Here is a 23,219-nt window from a genome sequence, read left to right as displayed (position 1 = left end):
GAAAACAGGAGCATTTCAGTGTGGGAGTAAAATGCCGCAGTAAATGGAAACGTACTCCGAAGTTGAAGTACCCGACACAGTAAGATTCTTGCACACTGCTTCATCGTAAAATTCCATTTTTTCTGGAAGTTGATAGAACAACTGGGAGAAAGAAATTTTCTATGGATGAGGACGTTCACGCAATAGTTCCTGAATGGCCCCGTGACCAACGAATGGATTTCTGTCGTCGAGAAATCGAAGCACTTGCGGAACGTTCCGACTGATCCTTACAGAGCCTTGGCGACTATGTGGAAAAATAGTGCCATGTAGTTATGTCTGTTTGAAGTGTAGTCCAGCGTTCGATGAAAGTTGCTTGGCCTGCCATAATAATGTGTAACATAGTTTCTGAAGTCATCTCATATAATATGCATTTCATGATTTGTGCGTACTCTGTATTGTTGGGTCCCAGCGTCTGACTTTTTTTCTGTTTGGTTGAGATACTCCAGTTAAACAAATATTTGAAACGAGTAACTGAGACTGACTACCACTGACTACTTTATAGAGACCTAACGACTAGAGGAAATTTTTTTACCTTGGGGCACTTTTCCGATTTTCATTTGCGTAATAGACTTTTAATATATTTTCTTATTCCATTTTAAAATGATGGCATTCACTTTTTATGTGCTGCACTATTTTTCTGAAATTACGAAAACTACTCCGGAAAATTAAGGTTTTTTTCCAAATGTAAAAAGTTGCAATGTACAACAAAGTCATGTACCTAACAAGAAAAACTCTATTGAAATTTAAAAGCATTGCAGTTGTAAAAATCTTGTCACTACTGTATTTAGTCTGTTTGTTACATTATTACTCTGCTACACACAAATAATCGGTAAGTTAAATCAAATTAAGCAGAAATATTATTAAAAATGCAGTACAAGTTAAATACGTTTTGAAATTTAAGCTATTGGAAACTAATACAAATTTTCATTTTCAAAACAAGTAAAATTGTTAAGATGTTAACGAACTAAATTAATTTTCAAATATCAGATGTTCCATGATAAAAGGCCTTCTTCTGTTTCAAGGTACAAGACTGTGCATGACTTACGAAGCATGGGCTTACTGTCTGCATGTTATACGGTTAACCTAATAATTGTAGCTATTAGGAGCTTTATGTTTTTAGGTTTGTTAGTACCTCCAAATAAATGTGACCAGAGCAAGCAATTAATGCTTATTTTTCCCTGGGCAGCAGGTGATGTAATGGAGTGTGGACACAAAATGATTAGTGGACTGTCCGGTGTAGTTCACTTTGTGGAGCAGTTACGATTGTGCAGGAAACATCAGGTAGAGAATTATGTGATGTGTTTCTGGGAAGACTGTTTGACCAAGAGGAAAATCAATAAATTCCAAATAGCCTTAATGCACTTAAACAGGTAGAACTCGAAAAATTTACAAACGCTACACAGAACACAGCCTCAAGGTGAACAACAGCAAAAACTGGTGGAAATGCTGGAAACTGCTTATTGCAGTCCCTAGTGCACATTGCTTCGTGCGATTCTAAAATCAGTTAGTAGAGCGAGGTACCAACGAAAAATATCATGCCTTCTTAGGTACAATATCCAATAGGTACAATATTCTCCACTACTGAGGCGGCAGGAATGGTACCACAGCAGAAAAGAATGATGAGGAATGGTAAAAATGATAGAAGCAAACTTCAGAGAAGATCAGTTTGGGTTCGGGAGAAATTTAGGAACATCCAGTCTAATACCGACCCTGCAACTCATCTTTAAAGATAGGGTGAAGAAAGGGAAATCTACGTGTATAGGATTTGTGGATTTACAGAAAGCTTTTCACACTGCTTACAGAAATACACTGAAATTATAGAGGTAGCAAGGATCAAGTACAGGACGCGAAGTATTACGTAGGGACTCTTTCTTGTGTAGAAAGCAAACTGTAGTTATTACAGTCGAAGGACGTGAAACGGAAGCAATAGCTGAGAATAGAGTGGAACAAGTTGTTATCCTATCCGTGATGTTATTCGGTCTGGGCACTGAGTAAGCAATCAAAGAACCCAAGGACAAATTTGGAAAGCACGCGATGCTGAAGGAATTAGATTAGGAAATAAGTGACTAAAAGTAGTAGATGAATTATGCTAGGCGCTACAGTCTAGAACCGCGCGACCGCTACGGTCGCAGGTTCGAATCCTGCCTCGGGCATGGATGCGTGTGATGTCCTTAGGTTAGTTAGGTTTAAGTAGTTCTCAGTCTAGGGGACTGATGACCTCAGATGTTAAGTCCCATAGTGCTCAGAGCCATTTGAACCATTTTTGTAATTATGCTGTGTAACTGGTGATGGCCGAAGTAGAGACTGGCAACAGCAAGAAAAACAATTCTGAAAAGGAAAAATTTGTTAACACCGAATATAAATTTGAGGTTAAGAAGTCTTTTCTAAACGTATTTGTCTGAAGCGTAGCGTTGTACAGAGGTAAAACGTGAACCGCACGCACTTGAGCTAAGAAGAGGATAGATGCTTTCGAAATGTGGTGCTACAGTAGAATGTTGAAAAGTAGATGTGTCAATCGAATAACTGATAAAGAGTTGCTGAATAGAATTGTGGAAAAAGAAATCTGTGGATGAGCTTGACTAAAGGAAGGAATTTGTTGATAGGAGATATTCCGAGCAATCATTGAATCGTCAGTTTGCTAATGGAGTGAAGTGTGGGTGATAACAACTGTGGAGGGAGATTAAGGGATGAATACAGTAAGCAGGTTAAAATGAATCTAGGCTGCGGAAGCCGAGGTGAAGAGCTTTGCACAGGATATGCTGGAATGACGAGCTGCATCATACCAATATTTGGACTGAAAACCACAGCAACACATGGTTAGAATTTCCGGAATATTGGTGGGCTATCCAGAAAGTAACAGACTTCTTGAAATTAAAAATTTAACGGTTTGGGAAAAAGCAATTGTTATTGTATTCATTTTAATGATACACTCTTAGGTTATCTTTTTACGTAATCGCCATTCAGATTGAGGCACTTATACCGTGGCACAAGTTTTTAATACCGTCTCTGTAGAAATCTGTCGCCTGCGATTGCAACCACTGGTCTATACCGGCATGCAGTTCGGCGTCACTATCAAACCGATGTGTAGCGATCTATGTCTTCATTGCTGGGAAGAGGTGGTAGTCGCTCGGTGCCAAATGCGAGCTGTATGGTGGATGATCAAGCACCTCCTGTGCAAGACCCCGTAGGAGCTCTCGCGTACGATTGACAGTGTTCGACGTACGTTGTCATTAAAAAATAAAACTTTTGCTTTACGTTTTCCCCGATGCTTGTTTTGTACCTCCCGCCTTAACTTCGTGTCTGACAGTATCTCTCCGACATAATTATTGAACCATGTTCAAGAAAATCAACGAGAATCTCTCCTTTGTCAGTCGCAAGGATAGGCCTACCACGGCGGTCCTCATCGTGAACATTGGTAAGAGCATTTTTAAAATCAATACTCCATTGCCTCACTCGGGTTTCATCATAATTTCTTTTTCATACAAATCACACAAAGATCACGATTAATTTCAATTGGTTTGCATTTTTTTTTATTATTACGGAAACTGTTACGGTGCTCGCATATTTCCAAGTCCGTATCGATCTTAGTGCCGAGTTTTTACTCAGATGGCGCTTTGGCGTTAGGCAGTTGTTTCCGTGTGTGATCGCTGGCCGGGGCTTAGCTGGAGGCGTGTGAGGAGGTAAGAGGTGGCTGCCTTGGCGTGAGGACAGTTCGGCTCGGCTGGGGTTGTTTGCGTCTGGACGCCGAGTGGGGGCCGATGGGAAGACCGGACCGTGATTTTACGATTAATAGTGTGGACAGCGGCGTGGTGTGCCGTTTAACTTGATTCGCAAGGGGAGCAAAATCTCGCCTGTTGTAGTTTGTCGAGCCTGAGTTTGAAATACCTTCTATGTGCGGAGGGATATCATTTCGTCCTCCTGTCTCTCCGTCGCTGGGATTGCTATCCTCGTTTACCGTCCCATGGATGTATATCGATGGGTTACGCTGCTCTCCGTACTCTACTAGACGCTGGTGATGGATGTGCGTCGTTCAGCGGCACGTTAGTCTAGGTGCTTTATGTTTGATCTTCAAGTGCATAGTCTTCGAGTGGCACTCCTTAGAGTTTGCCTTGCCCAGTTATATTGGAGTTTATTTTGTCTTGTGGTGCTTCCGCTTTCCGTTAACGAAGGTTAAACTTGATTCGGCACTCCGTACGACGCTTGGCACCTCAGCAGGCGGGTCGGAGCCACCTTCGCGACTAAACAGAAGCCCTTGGACTGAGAGGTCTTGTGTTTTGCATATTGTTCATAAATTGTTGTTTTGGTATTAAGTTGGCTGAGGTTTCTTACGGATTTCCCGGCATTTGGTCTGTTGTCCGGCCCGGGCTAGGTCTCGTTATTTTAAAAGTCGGTCATTGTTTTGGCTTAGTACGATTTTGGTGTACTGCTTGGTGGTTCTGGTAGTACGCCGGGTCGCTTTGTTGCGTTAATTGCAACTTGGGTACTGAGAAATTTAGTAGTGTAATTAGGTAAGAATTAATTGTGGCACATGCCCCTTTACCTTTAGTAATCTATCAATTACCGAAAGACCTTAAGCTCATATTCATATGACGTGATTTTCTTAAATTACTGTATTTTTATGTCATGTTATTGTTTTTTTTTAATTTGCTGCTCACTGGTGTACAGTTCCAAGTATTAAAATGTTTCAGGTAGTTGTTACTTGGGCGGAACGTAACATTATCACTTAAATGATTTAATTCTTGTTGCATTAATTGCAACTTGGGTACTGAGAAATTTGGTAGTGTAATTACGCAAAATTTAATAGTGGCTTATGCCCCTTTACCTATCGTAATCTGTTAATTACCGAAAGACCTTAAGCTCATACTCATATGATGTGATTTTCTTAAATTATTGTATATTTATGTCATGTTATTGTTTTTTAAATTTGCTGATGACTGGTGTACTGTTCCAAGTATTAAAAGGTTTCAGGTAGCTGTTACTCGGGTGGAACGCGCGGAACCGCAACGGAGAGAGTAGTTGCGTGCCTTACGTGTCCGTTGTTGGCGCGGCCTGGTGTCCGTTGTTTGTTTTGGTGCACCTGAGTTAAGTATTGTGTTGCCTCCTCCCTTGCGGCCCCGTCGTGTCCTGCTCATAAACATTTCCTTCAAGATGGTTCAAATGGCTCTGAGCACTATGGGACTCAACATCTATGGTCATCAGTCCCCTAGAACTTAGAACTACTTAAACCTAACTAACCTAAGGACAGCACACAACACCCAGCCATCACGAGGCAGAGAAAATCCCTGACCCCGCCGGGAATCGAACCCGGGCGTGGGAAGCGAGAACGCTACCGCGCGACCACGAGATGCAGGCTTTCCTTCAAGACACTTTAGTTAATTTTGTGCTAGTATTATTTTAATTTCTTACATTGGTAAAATTGTGCGGCCTTCATTATGCACACTGTTTGTCATAATGTCTCATATATCATGATGTGCGCGTGTAATGGTGCAATAAATGGATGATTGTTATTTCTGTTTTGGCGCCCTTCATGCCTCCTTTCTTGTCCCTATTGGTACACTATCCTTGTACTTGTGTTGGTAACCCACATCAGAAACCTGATCATAGAAAGCACCTCACGCACCGCACATTTGAACACGTCAGAGAGAGCACAGTAGCAGAGACGCTCGTCACCACACGCTACTACCACTGGATGAGTACTGATTGTAGGAACAGTATGGCACCAAGATGGCGGTTGTAGCCCAGCCCACCACCGCGACAGACGAAATGTCTGTTACCTCCAGGATAGCCCTCGTACAATAGAAACACGTCTCCGGTTTGTGACGGTAGGCACCTCCAGGGAGAAAGCGCACGTTCAGAAAGTGATTAGGTTCGCGGTTGTCGGCGTATTAGCGATCTGTCACGCACGGGCTGCGGCGCCAGATGCCTGTCGGCGAGGCGCCAGCAGGTGCGGCCGGAAGGGAAAGCGGGACCGCGAGACAAAGGCCGCGCCGGAAGGAAGCGAGGGCGGGGGCGTCTGACGAGGGGCGGGGGCGGGGGCGGGGGCGGGGGCGACGCTTTTTACGCAGCCTGTAGCCTCCTGCCTGCCTGCCTGCTGGCAATTTCGGCGCCGCGGCGCTGGCGACGCGTGGGTGGCAGCGCGACGCTACATGATCCAATATCGGGGGTCCTCGCCTCGGCTCGGCTCCCTCCTACACACCACACCTGCTCCCCCCGCAGCTCCCTCCGTGCCGCGACACTTGTTCCCTCCTGGTCACAGTCACTTGAGACGCCGACTGCTGACTTCCCTGGAGGACGACGCTGTCAATCGGGGTCCGTACGGATAGGGAATGACGCAACGAGCTCTTAGCAGCCAGTGTCTTACACCTATTGTCCCCTAACGTAGCCGGGTAGGCACTATTGGAGGACAGTGTGAAACATCACATAGTGGAAGGCGGAGTTGCCAGTGTGTATTGTAATAAACATATATCACACTAACTTTTGTTATGCTGTTAGTATGCCAGCCTTTACGTTAGCCTTCCAGATATGAAATATATGTGGTAGCAAACATACACTGACACTACCGTTGCACCCGAAGAAAGAAAGTCCTTGGGCACGACACACAAGTTGAAACGTTCGCTTTGGAAAATTATAAATTACTGTGCTGGTAAACCTCTTACGTTATTTGATTTTCAAACAGCTGAGCAAAACTGAACGTGCTCAGACATTTCTCTCTTTACTTATTCTGATCATCAATAAACTGACACACAATATTTTTAGCGCAACGCAATCTGACTTTCAATAATCCCTACAAAAGAATGGCCCTGGCTAACAATAACCTATACCTTTCATGATCACTTACCTCACAAAAATCTTCGTCACTGGAACTCCTGCAATACTGCGAGCGCCAATACTGCCAGCTAAATAAAAGATTCAAACTACTGAAGGCAGTAACTACTGATAGGCATACTCAGCAAATGAAAGATTTTGATACAGAACAAACAATCTATTTACCTTAATAATGTTCAAAAGTCATTATCAGTTCATGACATCCAGTCTTACAAATTTCCTTTTTCTGGCGGACACACATTCAGATCGTCCGGTCTCAAAATTCTACCATCTCTCTCCCCACATACACCACTGCTGGCGGCTCACCTCCAACTGTGCAAAGCTACGCGCTGTTCACATCCGCCTGCCCAACACCATAATAGCGAATATTTCAACAAAGCAAATCAGCCACAGACTGCACGCAGCACAGTCAGGGATTTTTATACAGAGCGCTACGTGGCGTTACCAGCATAAAAACCTAAACAGCCTACTTACAAAGTGCTTTACATCGTTCGTCGAAGGAGTTCGGAGACTGATTTTATTACTGGCTTATAAGAGACGCCCGAGCAGTGGCTACCGTGGCAGCTTGAACTAGTAGATGTAAACATCAGATGTGCATTCGACCATTCAGTTGTGAGCAGGTAGTGTTATGTATTGGGCGTGGGGCCATACTGTGTCAAACCAACTTTTCTATACTAACTGTCCGAGACTTAGACCACAATGTCTTGCAGAACAGGAAATTGTGTGCGAAGTTTGTCCCGCCCACTTTGACTCCTGAATTATAAAAAAAGAGAGAGAGAGAGAGATAGAGAGAGAGAGAAACACGTGGACGCCTGTTACGACTCAATGAAAGCTAAATACGGACAGTTTTTCTCTGGAAAAGTCATCGAGTTGAACACCATTCCAAAGAAGGATTTTCGGAGTTTCACATGGCTCTATCTATGAACGTTCAAGGGGAAAGACTGTGTGGAACACCTGAAGCATTAAAACCGTCATCTTCACTGTTCTCCATTTTTTATTAATCTACATCTACATCTACGTGATTACTCCGCTATTCACAATAAAGTGCATGGCAGAGGGGTCAATGAACCACCATCAAGCTGTCTCTCTACCGGTCCACTCTCGAACGGCACGCGGGAAAAACGAGCAGTTAAATTTTTCTGTGCGAGCCCTCATTTCTCTTATTTTATCTTGACGATCATTTCTCCCTACGTAGGCGGGTGCCAACAGAATGTTTTCGCAATCGGAGGAGAAAACCGGTGATTGAAATTTCATGAGAACATCCCGTCGCAAAGAAAAACGCCTTTGTTTTAATGATTGCCACTCCAATTCACGTACCATGTCTGTGACACTATCTCCCCTATTTCGCGATAGTACAAAACGAACTGCACTCCTTTGTACTTTGTCAATGTGATCCGTCAGTCCCACCTGATGCGGATCCCACACCACACAGCAAAACTCCAGAATAGGGCGGACAAGCGTGGTGCAAGCAGTCTCCTTAGTGGACCTGTTGCACCTTCTAAGTGTTCTGCCAATGAATCGCAGTCTTTAGTTTGCTCTACCCACAGTAGTATCTATGTGATCGTTCAAAAAAATGTTCAAATGTGTGGGAAATCTTATGCGACTTATCTGCTAAGGTCATCAGTCCCTAATCTTACACACTACTTCACGTTAATTATCCTAAGGACAAACGCACACACCCATGCCCGAGGGAGGACTCGGACCTCCGGCGGGACCAGCCGCACAGTCCATGACTGCAGCACCTTAGACCGCTCGGCTAATCCCGCACGGCTTGTGATTGTTCCTATTTAGGTTATTTGTAATTGTAATCCCTAAGTATTTAGTTGAATTTACAGCCATCAGATTTGTGTGACTTATCGCGTAATCGAAATTTAGCTGATTTCTTTTAGTACTCATGAGAATAACTTCACACTTTTCCTTATTCAGGGTCAATTGCCACTTTTCGCACCAAACGGGTATCTTATCTAAATGATTTTGCAAGTCATTTTGATAATCTGATGACTTTACAAGATGGTAAATGATAGCATCATCTGCAAACAATCTAAGACTGCTACTCAGATTGTCTCCTATATCGTTAATGTAGATCAGGAACAATAGCCTCTAAAATTTTCTGAGTTACGGGGTACGTTTTCTTTGGTGAACTTGTTCAGGAAATGTGACATAAATTGGCGGTTCCCCCGAAACGGAGTATGAGCGGATACTTACCTGCTGATCGCGGGAACGAGAGATGGAGGAGACCTACTTTCGACAGGTTCCACCGCAAGCCCTGGGTAACGAAAATTTTCATTATTCTGGTATCTGCTTCGGAAGGGCTTCAGCCCACCGCCTTTGAGTGAATGCCGAAGTTTTTTTAGTGTGTATTTTTACTTTCAGTTTTTTACTGTACCAGGTTATTGTCACAACAGATTTGTCATTAACTATTTTATAGCAAGGACGTAGCGCTATGTTTCGTTACTACTTTACCTTTTGCTGGTCCAGTAGCTTCTGTGACCATACCTAGTGTTTGTGTTCATTATGTCAAGATTAAAGCCGCACTCTCGGTTTATTATGATAGCTAAATTTCGATTAATAGGTTTTCGCTGGTGGTGCGCTTTAATCGTACTGTATGTAACAGCCAGTTGGTAATTCGACACATTTTCTTCCTCATATGGACATTTTTGCTTCCCATTTCTTTCTCTGTAGTCTCTTATGTTTCTTCTCAATGTGTTTTACATTTTGTTCAATAACTGTGATTAATGTATGACTACGTAAAGATTGCTCTTTCCGTAAGACGGTGTCTCTCATTGTGCTCCTTTCGTACTTGGCCACGTGCATGGTTACGTTGTTGGCGGTTGGAGCCCTGAATCTTTTAGCTAGTTTCATCTTACTACAGATTTATTCGAAATTGTTGTTACTGAATTTACACACCGCCTGCATAATCCTCCGTAATACTCGCCTTTCTTCCCGTGGTTACAGTTTTGTTTTTCTGTAACAGAGTGAGCTACATACAAACCAATAAAAAAAATATGGTCACAAATTGACATTCATAGAGGTATCGTAGGAAAACACAAACTTATAAACTTTGGCATACCGATACCAAGGCATAAACTATTTGCGAATTCCATTCCATGTAGTCAGTTGGACACTGACAATGTCTCAGAGACAGGTACGTGAACAATATACATAGATGTCAGCATCCGAGAGAGAACGTGTAATTGGACTCAAAATGGTTGGAGTATCGATGAATCGCTCAAAATTTGATAGGATCGATGGCACTAGTCGACGATGTTAGCAGGAATGGGCGAGCCACGGCCGAACACAGCTTCAAGAAGGAAGCGGTCGACATAGATCTACATCTACATCTGCATGGTTACTCTGCAATTCACACTTCAGTGCCTGGCAGAGGGTTCATCGAACCATTTTAATACTACTTCTCTACCATTCCGCTCTCGAATGGCGCGTGGGAAAAAGGAACACATAAATCTTTCCGTTCGAGATCTGATTTCTCTTATTTTATTATGATGATCATTTCTCCCTACGTAGGTGGGTGTCAACAAAATATTTTCGCATTCGGAAGAGAAAGTTGGTGATTTAAATTTCGTAAATAGATCTCGCCGCAAAGAAAACCGCCTTTGTTTCAGTGCCTGCCACCCCAACTGGCGTATCAAATCAGTGACACTCTCACCCCTATTGCGCGATAACACGAAACGAGCTGCCCTTCTTTTCACTTTTTTGGTGTCCTCCGTCAATCCTACCGGGTAAGGGTCCCACACCGCGCAGCAATATACCAGCAGAGGACGGACTAGTGTAATGTAGGCTGTCTCTTTAGTGGGTTTGTCGCATCTTCTAAGTGTTCTGCGAACAAAGTGCAGTGTTTGTTTCGCCTTCCCCACAATATTATCTATGTGGTCTTTCCAATTTAAGTTGCTGTTGTTGTTGTGGTCTTCAGTCCTGAGACTGGTTTGATGCAGCTCTCCATGCTACTCTATCCTCTGCAAGCTTTTTCATCTCCCAGTACCTACTGCAACCTACATCCTTCTGAATCTGCTTAGTGTATTCATCTCTTGGTCTCCCTCTACGATTTTTACCCTCCACGCTGCCCTCAAATACTAAATTGGTGATCCCTTGATGCCTCAGAACATGTCCTACCAACCGATCCCTTCTTCTGGTCAAGTTGTGCCACAAACTTCTCTTCTCCCCAATCCTATTCAATACTTCCTCATTAGTTATGTGATCTACCCATCTAATCTTCAGCATTCTTCTGTAGCACCACATTTCGAAAGCTTCTATTCTCTTCTTGTCCAAACTATTTATCGTCCATGTTTCACTTCCATACATGGCTACACTCCATACAAATACTTTCAGAAATGACATCCTGACACTTAAATCAATACTCGATGTTAACAAATTTCTCTTCTTCAGAAACGCTTTCCTTGCCATTGCCAGCCTACATTTTATATCCTCTCTACTTCGACCATCATCAGTTATTTTGCTCCCCAAATAGCAAAACTCCTTTACTACTTTAAGTGCCTCATTTCCTAATCTAATTCCCTCAGCATCACCCGACTTAATTAGACTACATTCCATTATCCTTGTTTTGCTTTTGTTGATGTTCATCTTATATCCTCCTTTCAAGACACTGTCCATTCCATTCAACTGCTCTTGCAAGTCCTTTGCTGTCTCTGACAGAATTACAATGTCATCGGCGAACCTCAAAGTTTTTATTTCTTCTCCATGAATTTTAATACCTACTCCGAATTTTTCTTTTGTTTCCTTTACTGCTTGCTCAATATACAGATTGAACAACATCGGGGAGAGGCTACAACCCTGTCTTACTCCCTTCCCAACCACTGCTTCCCTTTCATGTCCCTCGACTCTTATAACTGCCATCTGGTTTCTGTACAAATTGTAAATAGCCTTTCGCTCCCTGTATTTTACCCCTGCCACCTTTAGAATTTGAAAGAGAGTATTCCAGTCAACATTGTCAAAAGCTTTCTCTAAGTCTACAAATGCTAGAAACGTAGGTTTGCCTTTCCTTAATCTTTCTTCTAAGATAAGTCGTAAGGTCAGGATTGCCTCACGTGTTCCAGTGTTTCTACGGAATCCAAACTGATCTTCCCCGAGGTTGGCTTCTACTAGTTTTTCCATTCGTCTGTAAAGAATTCGTGTTAGTATTTTGCAGCTGTGACTTATTAAGCTGATAGTTCGGTAATTTTCACATCTGTCAACACCTGCTTTCTTTGGGATTGGAATTATTATATTCTTCTTGAAGTCTGAGGGTATTTCGCCAGTTTCATACATCTTGATCACCAGATGGTAGAGTTTTGTCAGGACTGGCTCTCCCACGGCCGTCAGTAGTTCCAATGGAATATTGTCTACTCCGGGGGCCTTGTTTCGACTCAGGTCTTTCAGTGCTCTGTCAAACTCTTCACGCAGTATCATATCTCCCATTTCATCTTCATCTACATCCTCTTCCATTTCCATAATATTGTCCTCAAGTACATCGCCCTTGTATAGACCCTCTATATACTCCTTCCACCTTTCTGCTTTCCCTTCTTTGCTTAGAACTGGGTTTCCATCTGAGCTCTTGATATTCATACAAGTCGTTCTCTTATCTCCAAAGGTCTCTTTAATTTTCCTGTAGGCGGTATCTATCTTACCCCTAGTGAGATAGGCCTCTACATCCTTACATTTGTCCTCTAGCCATCCCTGCTTAGCCATTTTGCACTTCCTGTCGATCTCATTTTTGAGACGTTTGTATTCCTTTTTGCCTGTTTCACTTACTGCATTTTTATATTTTCTCCTTTCATCAATTAAATTCAATATTTCTTCTGTTACCCAAGGATTTCTACTAGCCCTCGTCTTTTTACCTACTTGATCCTCTGCTGCCTTCACTACTTCATCCCTCAAAGCTACCCATTCTTCTTCTACTGTATTTATTTCCCCCATTCCTGTCAATTGCTCCCTTATGCTCTCCCTGAATCTCTGTACAACCTCTGGTTCTTTTAGTTTATCCAGGTCCCATCTCCTTAAATTCCCACCTTTTTGCAGTTTCTTCAGTTTTAATCTACAGGTCATAACCAATAGATTGTGGTCAGAGTCCACATCTGCCCCTGGAAATGTCTTACAATTTAAAACCTGGTTCCTAAATCTCTGTCTGACCATTATATAATCTATTTGATACCTTTTAGTATCTCCAGGGTTCTTCCATGTATACAACCTTCTTTCATGATTCTTAAACCAAGTGTTAGTTATGATTATGTTGTGCTCTGTGCAAAATTCGACCAGGCGGCTTCCTCTTTCATTTCTGTCCCCCAATCCATATTCACCTACTATGTTTCCTTCCCTCCCTTTTCCTACACTCGAATTCCAGTCACCCATGACTATTAAATTTTCGTCTCCCTTCACAATCTGAATAATTTCTTTTATTTCATCATACATTTCTTCAATTTCTTCGTCATCTGCAGAGCTAGTTGGCATATAAACTTGTACTACTGTAGTAGGCGTGGGCTTCGTATCTATCTTGGCCACAATAATGCGTTCACTATGCTGTTTGTAGTAGCTTACCCGCATTCCTATTTTCCTATTCATTATTAAACCTACTCCTGCATTACCCCTATTTGATTTTGTGTTAATAACCCTGTAGTCACCTGACCAGAAGTCTTGTTCCTCCTGCCACCGAACTTCACTAATTCCCACTATATCTAACTTCAACCTATTCATTTCCCTTTTTAAATTTTCTAACCTACCTGCCCGATTAAGGGATCTGACATTCCACGCTCCGATCCGTAGAACGCCAGTTTTCTTTCTCCTGATAACGACGTCCTCTTGAGTAGTCCCCGCCCGGAGATCCGAATGGGGGACTATTTTACCTCCGGAATATTTTACCCAAGAGGACGCCATCATCATGTAATCATACAGTAAAGCTGCATGCCCTCGGGAAAAATTACGGCTGTAGTTTCCCCTTGCTTTCAGCCGTTCGCAGTACCAGCACAGCAAGGCCGTTTTGGTTATTGTTACAAGGCCAGATCAGTCAATCATCCAGACTGTTGCCCTTGCAACTACTGAAAAGGCTGCTGCCCCTCTTCAGGAACCACACGTTTGTCTGGCCTCTCAACAGATACCCCTCCGTTGTGGTTGCACCTACGGTACGGCTATCTGTATCGCTGAGGCACGCAAGCCTCCCCACCAACGGCAAGGTCCATGGCTCATGGGGGGGGATTTAAGTTGCTAGTAATTGTAATTCCTGGGTATTTAGTCGAATTGACAGCCCTTAGATTTGTGCGATTTATCGTATACCGGAAATTTATCGGATTTCTTTTAGTACCCATGTGGATGACCTTTGTTTAGTGCCACTTTCCTTTGTTTAGTGCCACTTTCCTTTGTTTAGTGCCAATTGCCACTTTTCGCACCATACAGAAATTCTCTCTAGATCATTTTGTGGTTATAATTGATCGTCTGATGATTTCACTAGACGGTAAATTACAGCGTCGCCTGCAAACAATCTAAGGGGGCTGCTCAGAATGTCACCTAGATCATTTTTGTAAATCAGGAACAGCTGAGGGCCTACGACAGTACCTTGCGGAACGCCAGATATCACTTCTGTTCTACTCGATGATTATCCCATATGCACGCAATTTGATTAATAGTCGCTTGTGAGGGACGGTATCAAAAGCCTTCTGGAAATCTAGGTGTATGGAATCGATCTGCGATCCCTTGTCGACAGCGCTCATTACTTCATGGGAATAAAGAGCTAGCTGTGTTGCACAAGAACGATATTTTCTGAATCCGTGTTGGTTATGTATCAGTAAGTCATTTTCTTCAAGGTGATTCATAATGTTCGAGTACAATATATGCTCTAAAATCCTACTGCAAATTGAGGTCAGTGATATGGGTCTGTAATTAAATGGGTTACTCCTATAGAGAGGCGACAGATGGTGAGAACAGAATAATTGTCAGAAAGTCACTCAGAATCCGGGATTCATCAGCGTCATCGATCTGACTTGTGACTGGTGGTTAAGTGACCACAAGGACCATTAATAAGAGGTCTATAGAAAGGGTGTTGAGCTCCCAGCGCACTTTGCGCCGCCCGACATTGACCTGTGTATACCAACAAGACCGTCTGCAGTCGTGTCGGGCACAGTCGGCATCGAATCTCATTGACTGGAGTAGAATTGGTTCCACTGATGGGTCCCACTTCGAACAGTGCCCCAATGATCAGCGAAGACGTATTTAGAGAAACCGGTAGGATACCAGTCTCAGTGTCACCCGGCATACGGCCCGACAACCTGATGTGACAGTCTGGGGCGCCGTTTCATTTTATCGCTGAACATCTTTGGTCGTCATTCACCGTACACTCATAGCAATGTGGTACGTCGAAGATATTCTACGCTCCCGTTTTGTTGTCCTTCATGGCAAGCCACCTTAGATTTACATTTTAGCAAGATAATGACAGCATTATGAGCAGGGCCTCCCAGCCAGCTCTAGATTTTGACGATCTAAGGCGCGAATTGGACAGAATTTGGCACGAAACCCATCAAGAGGACATCCAACAAATCTATCAATCAATGTCAAGAAGAATAATTGCTTGCAGAAGGGCCAGAGGTGGACCGAAGCGTTATTGACTTGCTCAATATGTGAAGTTCTTTCTCTTGAATATATTGTTGAATTTTTCTGAAACTGTAACTATTTATGTGTCTGTACATGTACATCACATTTGCCCGATTTCCGTTCTATTCGGATAATTCCTTCATGTTGCGTCCTTTTTTTTTGTCTTATAGTGTACATTGCACAGAAATGTACTCGTACATGAATGTATTTTCTTGCAGCACATGAAGCAAGTCTGCCGCTGTATGCGTCTGCGAGATGCCACATAACGAGAGCTATGACTACGTCCATCGCGAGTCATCACAGGCCTTATGAGAGCCATCTTCAGTTTCAGAGCATGACTCTGTCAGTAGATTTAAGTTTCAGCAAGTTACTTTCATTTGGTTAAATTATAACACGAACACAGCAAAGTTCAGTAATTACAAGTCAGCTCTTAATAATATTTTCAACTCCGAGTAAAATGTTCGAAGCAGTTAAGTAAGTAGAACTTAAAGGCTCCCCTTTCGACAAAAATAATACAAGACAGTACACCCGCGGCTACTAGCGAGGTGTCCGTGGAACCTCCTAACTAGAGATGGGTCGTTCGAGAACTAACGGGTCCAAAGGAACGGTTCACCAATATGAACGGAACGAGTGAGGAACGAATTCTAAGGAACGGTCTTTCATAGTTCACTTTGGTCGCGGATTACTACTTACGGTGCCCGGGAACGGGGAACGGTCAGTCTCGTTCATGCAACGGCACGTCGGCCGCTCTCGTTCCAGCCTCGGTCCCGTTCCCCTCTGTCTCGGTCTCGGTCTCGCTTGGCTTCTTCGCGTAGCCACTCGTTGCAGTTTCACTGCCGACTGCTCATAGTTAGTTCAGTATCGAGTTGTTCGTTTCGTTCGCTGCGCACGCCCATTCTAGATCAGTTTCAAACCTTTTTTGAACTATGAGCTTCTGGTTCTTTTCGTATTCTATTCAGCGTCCACGACCGGTAATTAAAATGTATTTTATAGTTACGTAAATTACATAAAAATTACGTGGTATGTAATACATGTATTTTTTCAGGTAACAAAACGGCATTTTTTTTTGTTATTACACATGCAAAGGAAGTCGGCCATTTTCAGTCTTTTTTTGATCCAAGGTAAAAGGGCATGTTCATTGTTGTGGAAGGCAGACCGACTTAACAACCGAATGAAGCCCGCGCTCCATAATCGAGTGTCTGGTGTCTCATTTTGTAAAGAGAATATGATAACTTCTACAATATTATTTCAGTGGTAGAAGGTGGCGCACGAAAAATCAACCCCGAGTTGTCGCCCACCAATCATCATCTATTGTTTTGAAGTTGTTGTTTACATTAGCTTTTTTGTTATTTCTTCACTGCCTAATTATTAAATGTTTATCTATTCTGCTCGTAGTGGTCAACAAATCGTGCGTAACTGGCGAGCAGTCTGTACTCGGGGCCGGTTTTTCGTGCGCCACCTTATATTACTTCACTGCGATCAGCCACATAACGCTACAATTGGCTAAACGAGAGCTTTTACACAATCACGAAAATTATAAGTGTATGAGAATTCTGTTACGGATAAAAACTCTGTACTCCATGGGGGGAGGCAAGTGCCCCCTCTTGGCGCCTTCCATCTTCAGTCACCTATGCTACTAATTTTTCATAACAATCATATAACAAGCACAAATGAACGGTGAACGAATAAAAATGAACGGTTCCCAAAAAAGAGCTATCACCAGTGAACTAGTTCCCAAGGATGAACTAGTTTGCCCATCTCTATTCCTAACCTGCCATTGAGGCCGGGCACGTCTTCACAACGGCAGGGTCCGCATGGTACTGTTAGTTGTTCTGGTCCATAAATTGACAGGCATTTAAGTCTAACCTCTCATGCGAAGCACACCCCAACTGCGGGGAGGCTCCAAGAAGACACTACCCAAATAATTAGCGAAATATTGACGGTAGCGCGGGTGGGGTCGGAGACGAGTAAATCGTTCCAATAGGAAGGTACAAAAATCGAGAAAATTATTTTCACCAACCCCGGGACAGGCACAATATTGTCAACCCCTTGTCACTGCATGCATATTAAATCGTGGATAAAACGACATATCCGGCAAGAGAAGGAAGGTCGGAGTCATTGCCGTTGGGGTCGTGCCTTCAATGACGGCCAGCACCAGTCTTAGGCTATCCGAGCCCGCTCCCCATGCCGACCCAAGCTTCCGTATGTCACACACATGTCTGTTTCTTCTCATAGATAATTAATTCACAGGAAGTTGAGAAATAGATGTGTGTGTGGCATATGGAAGTTTGGTTCGTCTGGGGAGAGTGCTTGGGTAGCCTAAGTGGTAAGGCAACTGCTAGCCTTCAGTGGGAAATGGTGTTTCGGGTCTTGGTACGGAAAAATTTTTCTTATGACGCTTTAGGTTGTACCTCTGTACCTATTACGGTTAAGGTGAGTTTCAGGAGTAAATTTCGGTGTTTGGGACTGTAGCATGTCATCAAGTGTAAAAAAGAAAAATTGACTCTCTGCCTCGCACATTGTACAGAGGGATCCAAAAAAATGTATCCACTGTTTAAAAGTCCATAACTGGCGAACTAATTGACGGAGTTGTCTCGTCTTTGATAGTGTAATAGTTTGTAGTTCCGGCAATCGCCACACAAGCGTTGTATTGCGTTTTTTTTTGTGAGATGACAGTCGCCAGATAGTTAGTGTTTTGTACTTAGTTGCACCTAGTTACTCGAGTAAACACGGCTGGCGCAAGGCTTACATTCGATGAAAGGAAGTCAGTTTTGAAGTGTTATTTTAAGTACGAAAACCTTAATGAGGTTCAACGGCAATGGTGAAATGAGTATCAAACAGAGCCACCGACACGTTTAACGATTCGTCGCAATCGAGACAAATTCGAAGCCGAAGGCTGTGTGAAAGACGTACACAAACAACGATCTGAACGACCTGTAACAGTAACAAGTCCAGCTAATTCCCGTCGTGTGTTACAACAATTCACTCGCTCACCAGAGAAGTCTGTGAGACAGTGTGCCCGTGAAACTGGAGTGAGTCACTCGAAGTGTTCGGCTAATTTTGAAGACAGCAAAGTGGAAGTGCTACATCCCACGATTGCTACACGCAATGAACGAGGACGCCCCAGATCGTAGAATGGAGTACTGCGAGTGGTTTACGAACATGGTGCGCAACGATGAAGAGTTTGCAGAGATGATTGTGTGATCTGATGAGGCACAGTTCAAACTCAATGGTACAGTAAATGGCCACAATTGTATCTACTTGGCTGCCGAAAATCCGAACATCCATGTAGACAAAGCCGTGAATTTGCTAGGGGTAAATGTGTGGTGTGGGTTGTCTTACCGGGGCTTGATTGGGCCATTCTTCTTTGACGGCACAGTTACCGGTGAGGTGTACCTTCAGAAGCTTCAGATATCCATTTTACCTGCCATCCGGGACTTGCATGGAGACGGAAGAGTTTACTTTCAACAAGATGGTGCCCCAGCTCACTACCAAAATCGTGTTAAGGACGTCGTTTATCGACAAAAGCCACGCACATTGGATGAACTTCGAGAATCCATCGTACATTCATGTGCAAATATCCAACTGAACACGTTGCAGTCAGTAGTTCGCGCTGCAGTTCGGCGGCATGGTTTGTGTGTGGATGTTAATGGTGACCGTTTCGAACACCTACAGTGATATCTTTAAGTTGGACTTTAGGTTACACTTTCACCAAAAATGAGACAACTCAGTCAATTATTTTGCAAGGTATGGACTTTTAAACAGTGGATACTTTTTTTTTGGACCCCTCTGTAGTCTAAAAAATGGTTCAAATGGCTCTGAGCACTATGGGACTCAACTGCTGAGGTCATTAGTCCCCTAGAACTTAGAACTAGTTAAACCTAACTAACCTAAGGACATCACAAACATCCACGCCCGAGGCAGGATTCGAACCTGCGACCGTAGCGGTCTTGCGGTTCCAGACTGCAGCGCCTTTAACCGCACGGCCACTTCGGCCGGCCCTCTGTAGTCGTTTACAAATGTAGGTAGGATAGTACTGCAGCTCTTCACTTCGTTATTCAACCACTTTGGGGCACTGGACGGCGCAGGGCGCCAGCCAGTGTTCCGGGATAAGTTCCTCCGCGGGCCACGGTGGCGCGCTGCGGCAAGTGAACTGGCTGCCGGCAGAGGCGGCCGGGCTTCTGGGAGGCCGTGGCGGGGCAGAGGGTGCCGGCCACGGCGGCCGTTGATGGATGGTGCGGGATTAGACGCCGGGTCTTCCCATCAGCAGACGGACGCCTCAAAAGCGGGAATCCATCACGGCGCGGCGCGCGGATCACGGCGTGACGGCGCATGATGTATCACCTCTGTACCGGCGCAATTTACATAGGGGTGCCCGGGCCGGGGGCAGCGCGGCGACATCATTAGCGCGTCATTACCGCCCCCTCTCCCCTACACCACAATTTATGATTTATTTTCCCTTCTTTTAGCTAATCGCCGTGGGAAACGCGACACGTCTTATCGTAATGAGTGCTACCTACCGGCCTAGCTGCAACAAACGTATGATGGAGCGAGGCTGCCTTGACAAGCGTGTCGCACACTGCCCTCGTTTCAGTTCACAGCTGTGGTACTTTTATTTTCCGTAAGTCATCAGTCTTCTGACTATTTTGTTGCAACCCAACACGAATTTCTCTCACAGAATGCGAAAGGTTGTGCGGGATATTTCAGAGAGTACCGGAAATGGAGAAAATTGTAGTGACCGGGATAATATCACAAAGGGTGTCCCACAGGGTTTAATTTTAGGTCCACTGCTATGTATTATATATATGAATGACCTTCCACTTAACATTCTAAACGTAAAATTCGTACTTTATGCGGATCATACTAGGTTATAATAAATCCCATTAGAGCGAAAGCAACAGAAGAGTTGGTAAATGTTGTTTTCCAAAAATTAGTAAGTGGTTCTCTGAAAGTGGACTCTCCCTAAATTTGGAAAAGCACACTACACTCATTTCTGTACGACAGATAGTCATAGCAACAGCTGATGTAGCACATCAGCAAAAGTTAGTAAGTACCGTAGAATGCTCGAAATTTTTGAGTGTAAATAGTGATAAAAACTTGAACTGGAAGAAGCATATTACGGAGCTTATCAAACAATTAAGTTCAGCTACTTTTGCTCCTCGTATGATTGCTAATCTCGGAAACATACGTATCAGCCCCTGACATATTTTGCACATATCCAATCAGTAACGTCGTACGGAATAATTTTCTGGAGTAATTCATCTCTTAGAAAGGAAGTAATGTCTGCACAAAAGCGAGCAGTAAGAATAATGCGTGGTGTTCACCCACGGACATTTTGTAGTTACGTTTTCAAGGGACTCGGCATTTTAACTGCGCCGTCACAATACATATATTCTTCACAATTTCAGGAGAACATTGACGTACATACCGACAACACTAGCGGGAAGAATGACCTTTTTTACCCATTGTTAAAGTTTTCAGTGGTTCAGGGAGAAGTTCAATATGCAGCAAAACATTTTTTTGATCGTTTGCCCGTTAACGTAAAATGCCTGACAGGCAGCGAAGCATTTTTTATATCCAATTTATAATCATTTCTCCTATACAACTGCTTCGACTCCATTCCACTGGAAACTTGTTTTTAAGTGTAGTTGCATGAAGAGGAATAAAATAATACCGTTCTCTTTACGTTAACACCTATCATGTACAAATATCCTGTAAACCGACTCATTACACTCATTTCGACAAAAGAATAGAAGAAATGATGTGTGGAACATGTAGCTAACTGAATAACTGTGCCCATCTCTTCATCTCAGAATAACATTAACACCCGACGACCTCAGTTGTTTGTTGGAGATATTCCAATCTCTGTCTTCCCTTAGGCACTTTAACCTTTGCAGCTTTCTGAAGTTACTCGGAAATTATTCCTTGGTGTCTTAATGCATGTCCTATCAGCCTGTCCCTTCTTCTTGTCATTGTTTTCCATACGAAAAATGGAAATTGAATTATCTGTAGATGTCGGATCTCACGTTATTCAGGAGTATCAAAAAACAATGTGTATTTTAGGACATAACATATTTTTATCCAGAAAACCAAGACGATTTTCTTATACCCTAGAATTATGCTGCCCACATTATCACGGCAAAAAATAATGAGATAAATGAAAAAATATTTTATTAAGAACGTTCTAAGTGCCAAACCAGGAAACTAACTGTTCTAACTGCCAATGAAATAGTTTTTGTTTCAAGTAGCGTTCTATTAATACAGAGGCACTATGTTTTGTTTGCGATAATAAAAGTACCGAAACACTTCAGTAATATTTTGACCAGTAGAACCGTAGGCGACAAAAAACATTTTACATTTCCTCTAAAGTTTTTACAAGAGGACAACATAATTAAATTCAAGAAAAAGTCTCTCACTATTGACTGCTGTGTCTTACAAAACTACACTCCTGGAAATGGAAAAAAGAACACATTGACACCGGTGTGTCAGACCCACCATACTTGCTCCGGACACTGCGAGAGGGCTGTACAAGCAATGATCACACGCACGGCACAGCGGACACACCAGGAACCGCGGTGTTGGCCGTCGAATGGCGCTAGCTGCGCAGCATTTGTGCACCGCCCCCGTCAGTGTCAGCCAGTTTGCCGTGGCATACGGAGCTCCATCGCAGTCTTTAACACTGGTAGCATGCCGCGACAGTGTGGACGTGAACCGTATGTGCAGTTGACGGACTTTGAGCGAGGGCGTATAGTGGGCATGCGGGAGGCCGGGTGGACGTACCGCCGAATTGCTCAACACGTGGGGCGTGAGGTCTCCACAGTACATCGATGTTGTCGCCAGTGGTCGGCGGAAGGTGCACGTGCCCGTCGACCTGGGACCGGACCGCAGCGACGCACGGATGCACGCCAAGACCGTAGGATTCTACGCAGTGCCGTAGGGGACCGCACCGCCACTTCCCAGCAAATTAGGGACACTGTTGCTCCTGGGGTATCGGCGAGGACCATTCGCAACCGTCTCCATGAAGCTGGGCTACGGTCCCGCACACCGTTAGGCCGTCTTCCGCTCACGCCCCAACATCGTGCAGCCCGCCTCCAGTGGTGTCGCGACAGGCGTGAATGGAGGGACGAATGGAGACGTGTCGTCTTCAGCGATGAGAGTCGCTTCTGCCTTGGTGCCAATGATGGTCGTATGCGTGTTTGGCGCGGTGCAGGTGAGCGCCACAATCAGGACTGCATACGACCGAGGCACACAGGGCCAACACCCGGCATCATGGTGTGGGGAGCGATCTCCTACACTGGCCGTACACCACTGGTGATCGTCGAGGGGACACTGAATAGTGCACGGTACATCCAAACCGTCATCGAACCCATCGTTCTACCATTCCTAGACGGGCAAGGGAACTTGCTGTTCCAACAGGACAATGCACGTCCGCATGTATCCCGTGCCACCCAACGTGCTCTAGAAGGTGTAAGTCAACTACCCTGGCCAGCAAGATCTCCGGATCTGTCCCCCATTGAGCATGTTTGGGACTGGATGAAGCGTCGTCTCACGCGGTCTGCACGTCCAGCACGAACGCTGGTCCAACTGAGGCGCCAGGTGGAAATGGCATGGCAAGCCGTTCCACAGGACTACATCCAGCATCTCTACGATCGTCTCCATGGGAGAATAGCAGCCTGCATTGCTGCGAAAGGTGGATATACACTGTACTAGTGCCGACATTGTGCATGCTCTGTTGCCTGTGTCTATGTGCCTGTGGTTCTGTCAGT

The 23,219-nt window shown here is 44.0% G+C and overlaps 1 protein-coding gene across 1 annotated transcript in view; it reads right to left on the bottom strand.

Annotated features, from left to right (window-relative positions):
* Positions 1–19,787, bottom strand: part of LOC126456608 (translation initiation factor IF-2-like) — a 28,875-nt gene extending 9,088 nt beyond the window's left edge. The window contains exons 1-2 of the mRNA XM_050092352.1: positions 19,530–19,787; positions 5,944–6,127 (exon numbers count right to left, since the gene is read on the bottom strand). Of these exons, the coding sequence (XP_049948309.1) occupies positions 5,944–6,127; positions 19,530–19,787 (442 nt within the window). The remainder of the gene's footprint in view (positions 1–5,943; positions 6,128–19,529) is intronic.
* Positions 19,788–23,219: the final 3,432 nt, after the last annotated feature.

This window comes from Schistocerca serialis, chromosome 2, assembly GCF_023864345.2.
Source record: "Schistocerca serialis cubense isolate TAMUIC-IGC-003099 chromosome 2, iqSchSeri2.2, whole genome shotgun sequence".
Lineage (NCBI taxonomy): Eukaryota > Metazoa > Arthropoda > Insecta > Orthoptera > Acrididae > Schistocerca > Schistocerca serialis.
This window is presented reverse-complemented; position numbering and strand designations above follow the sequence as displayed.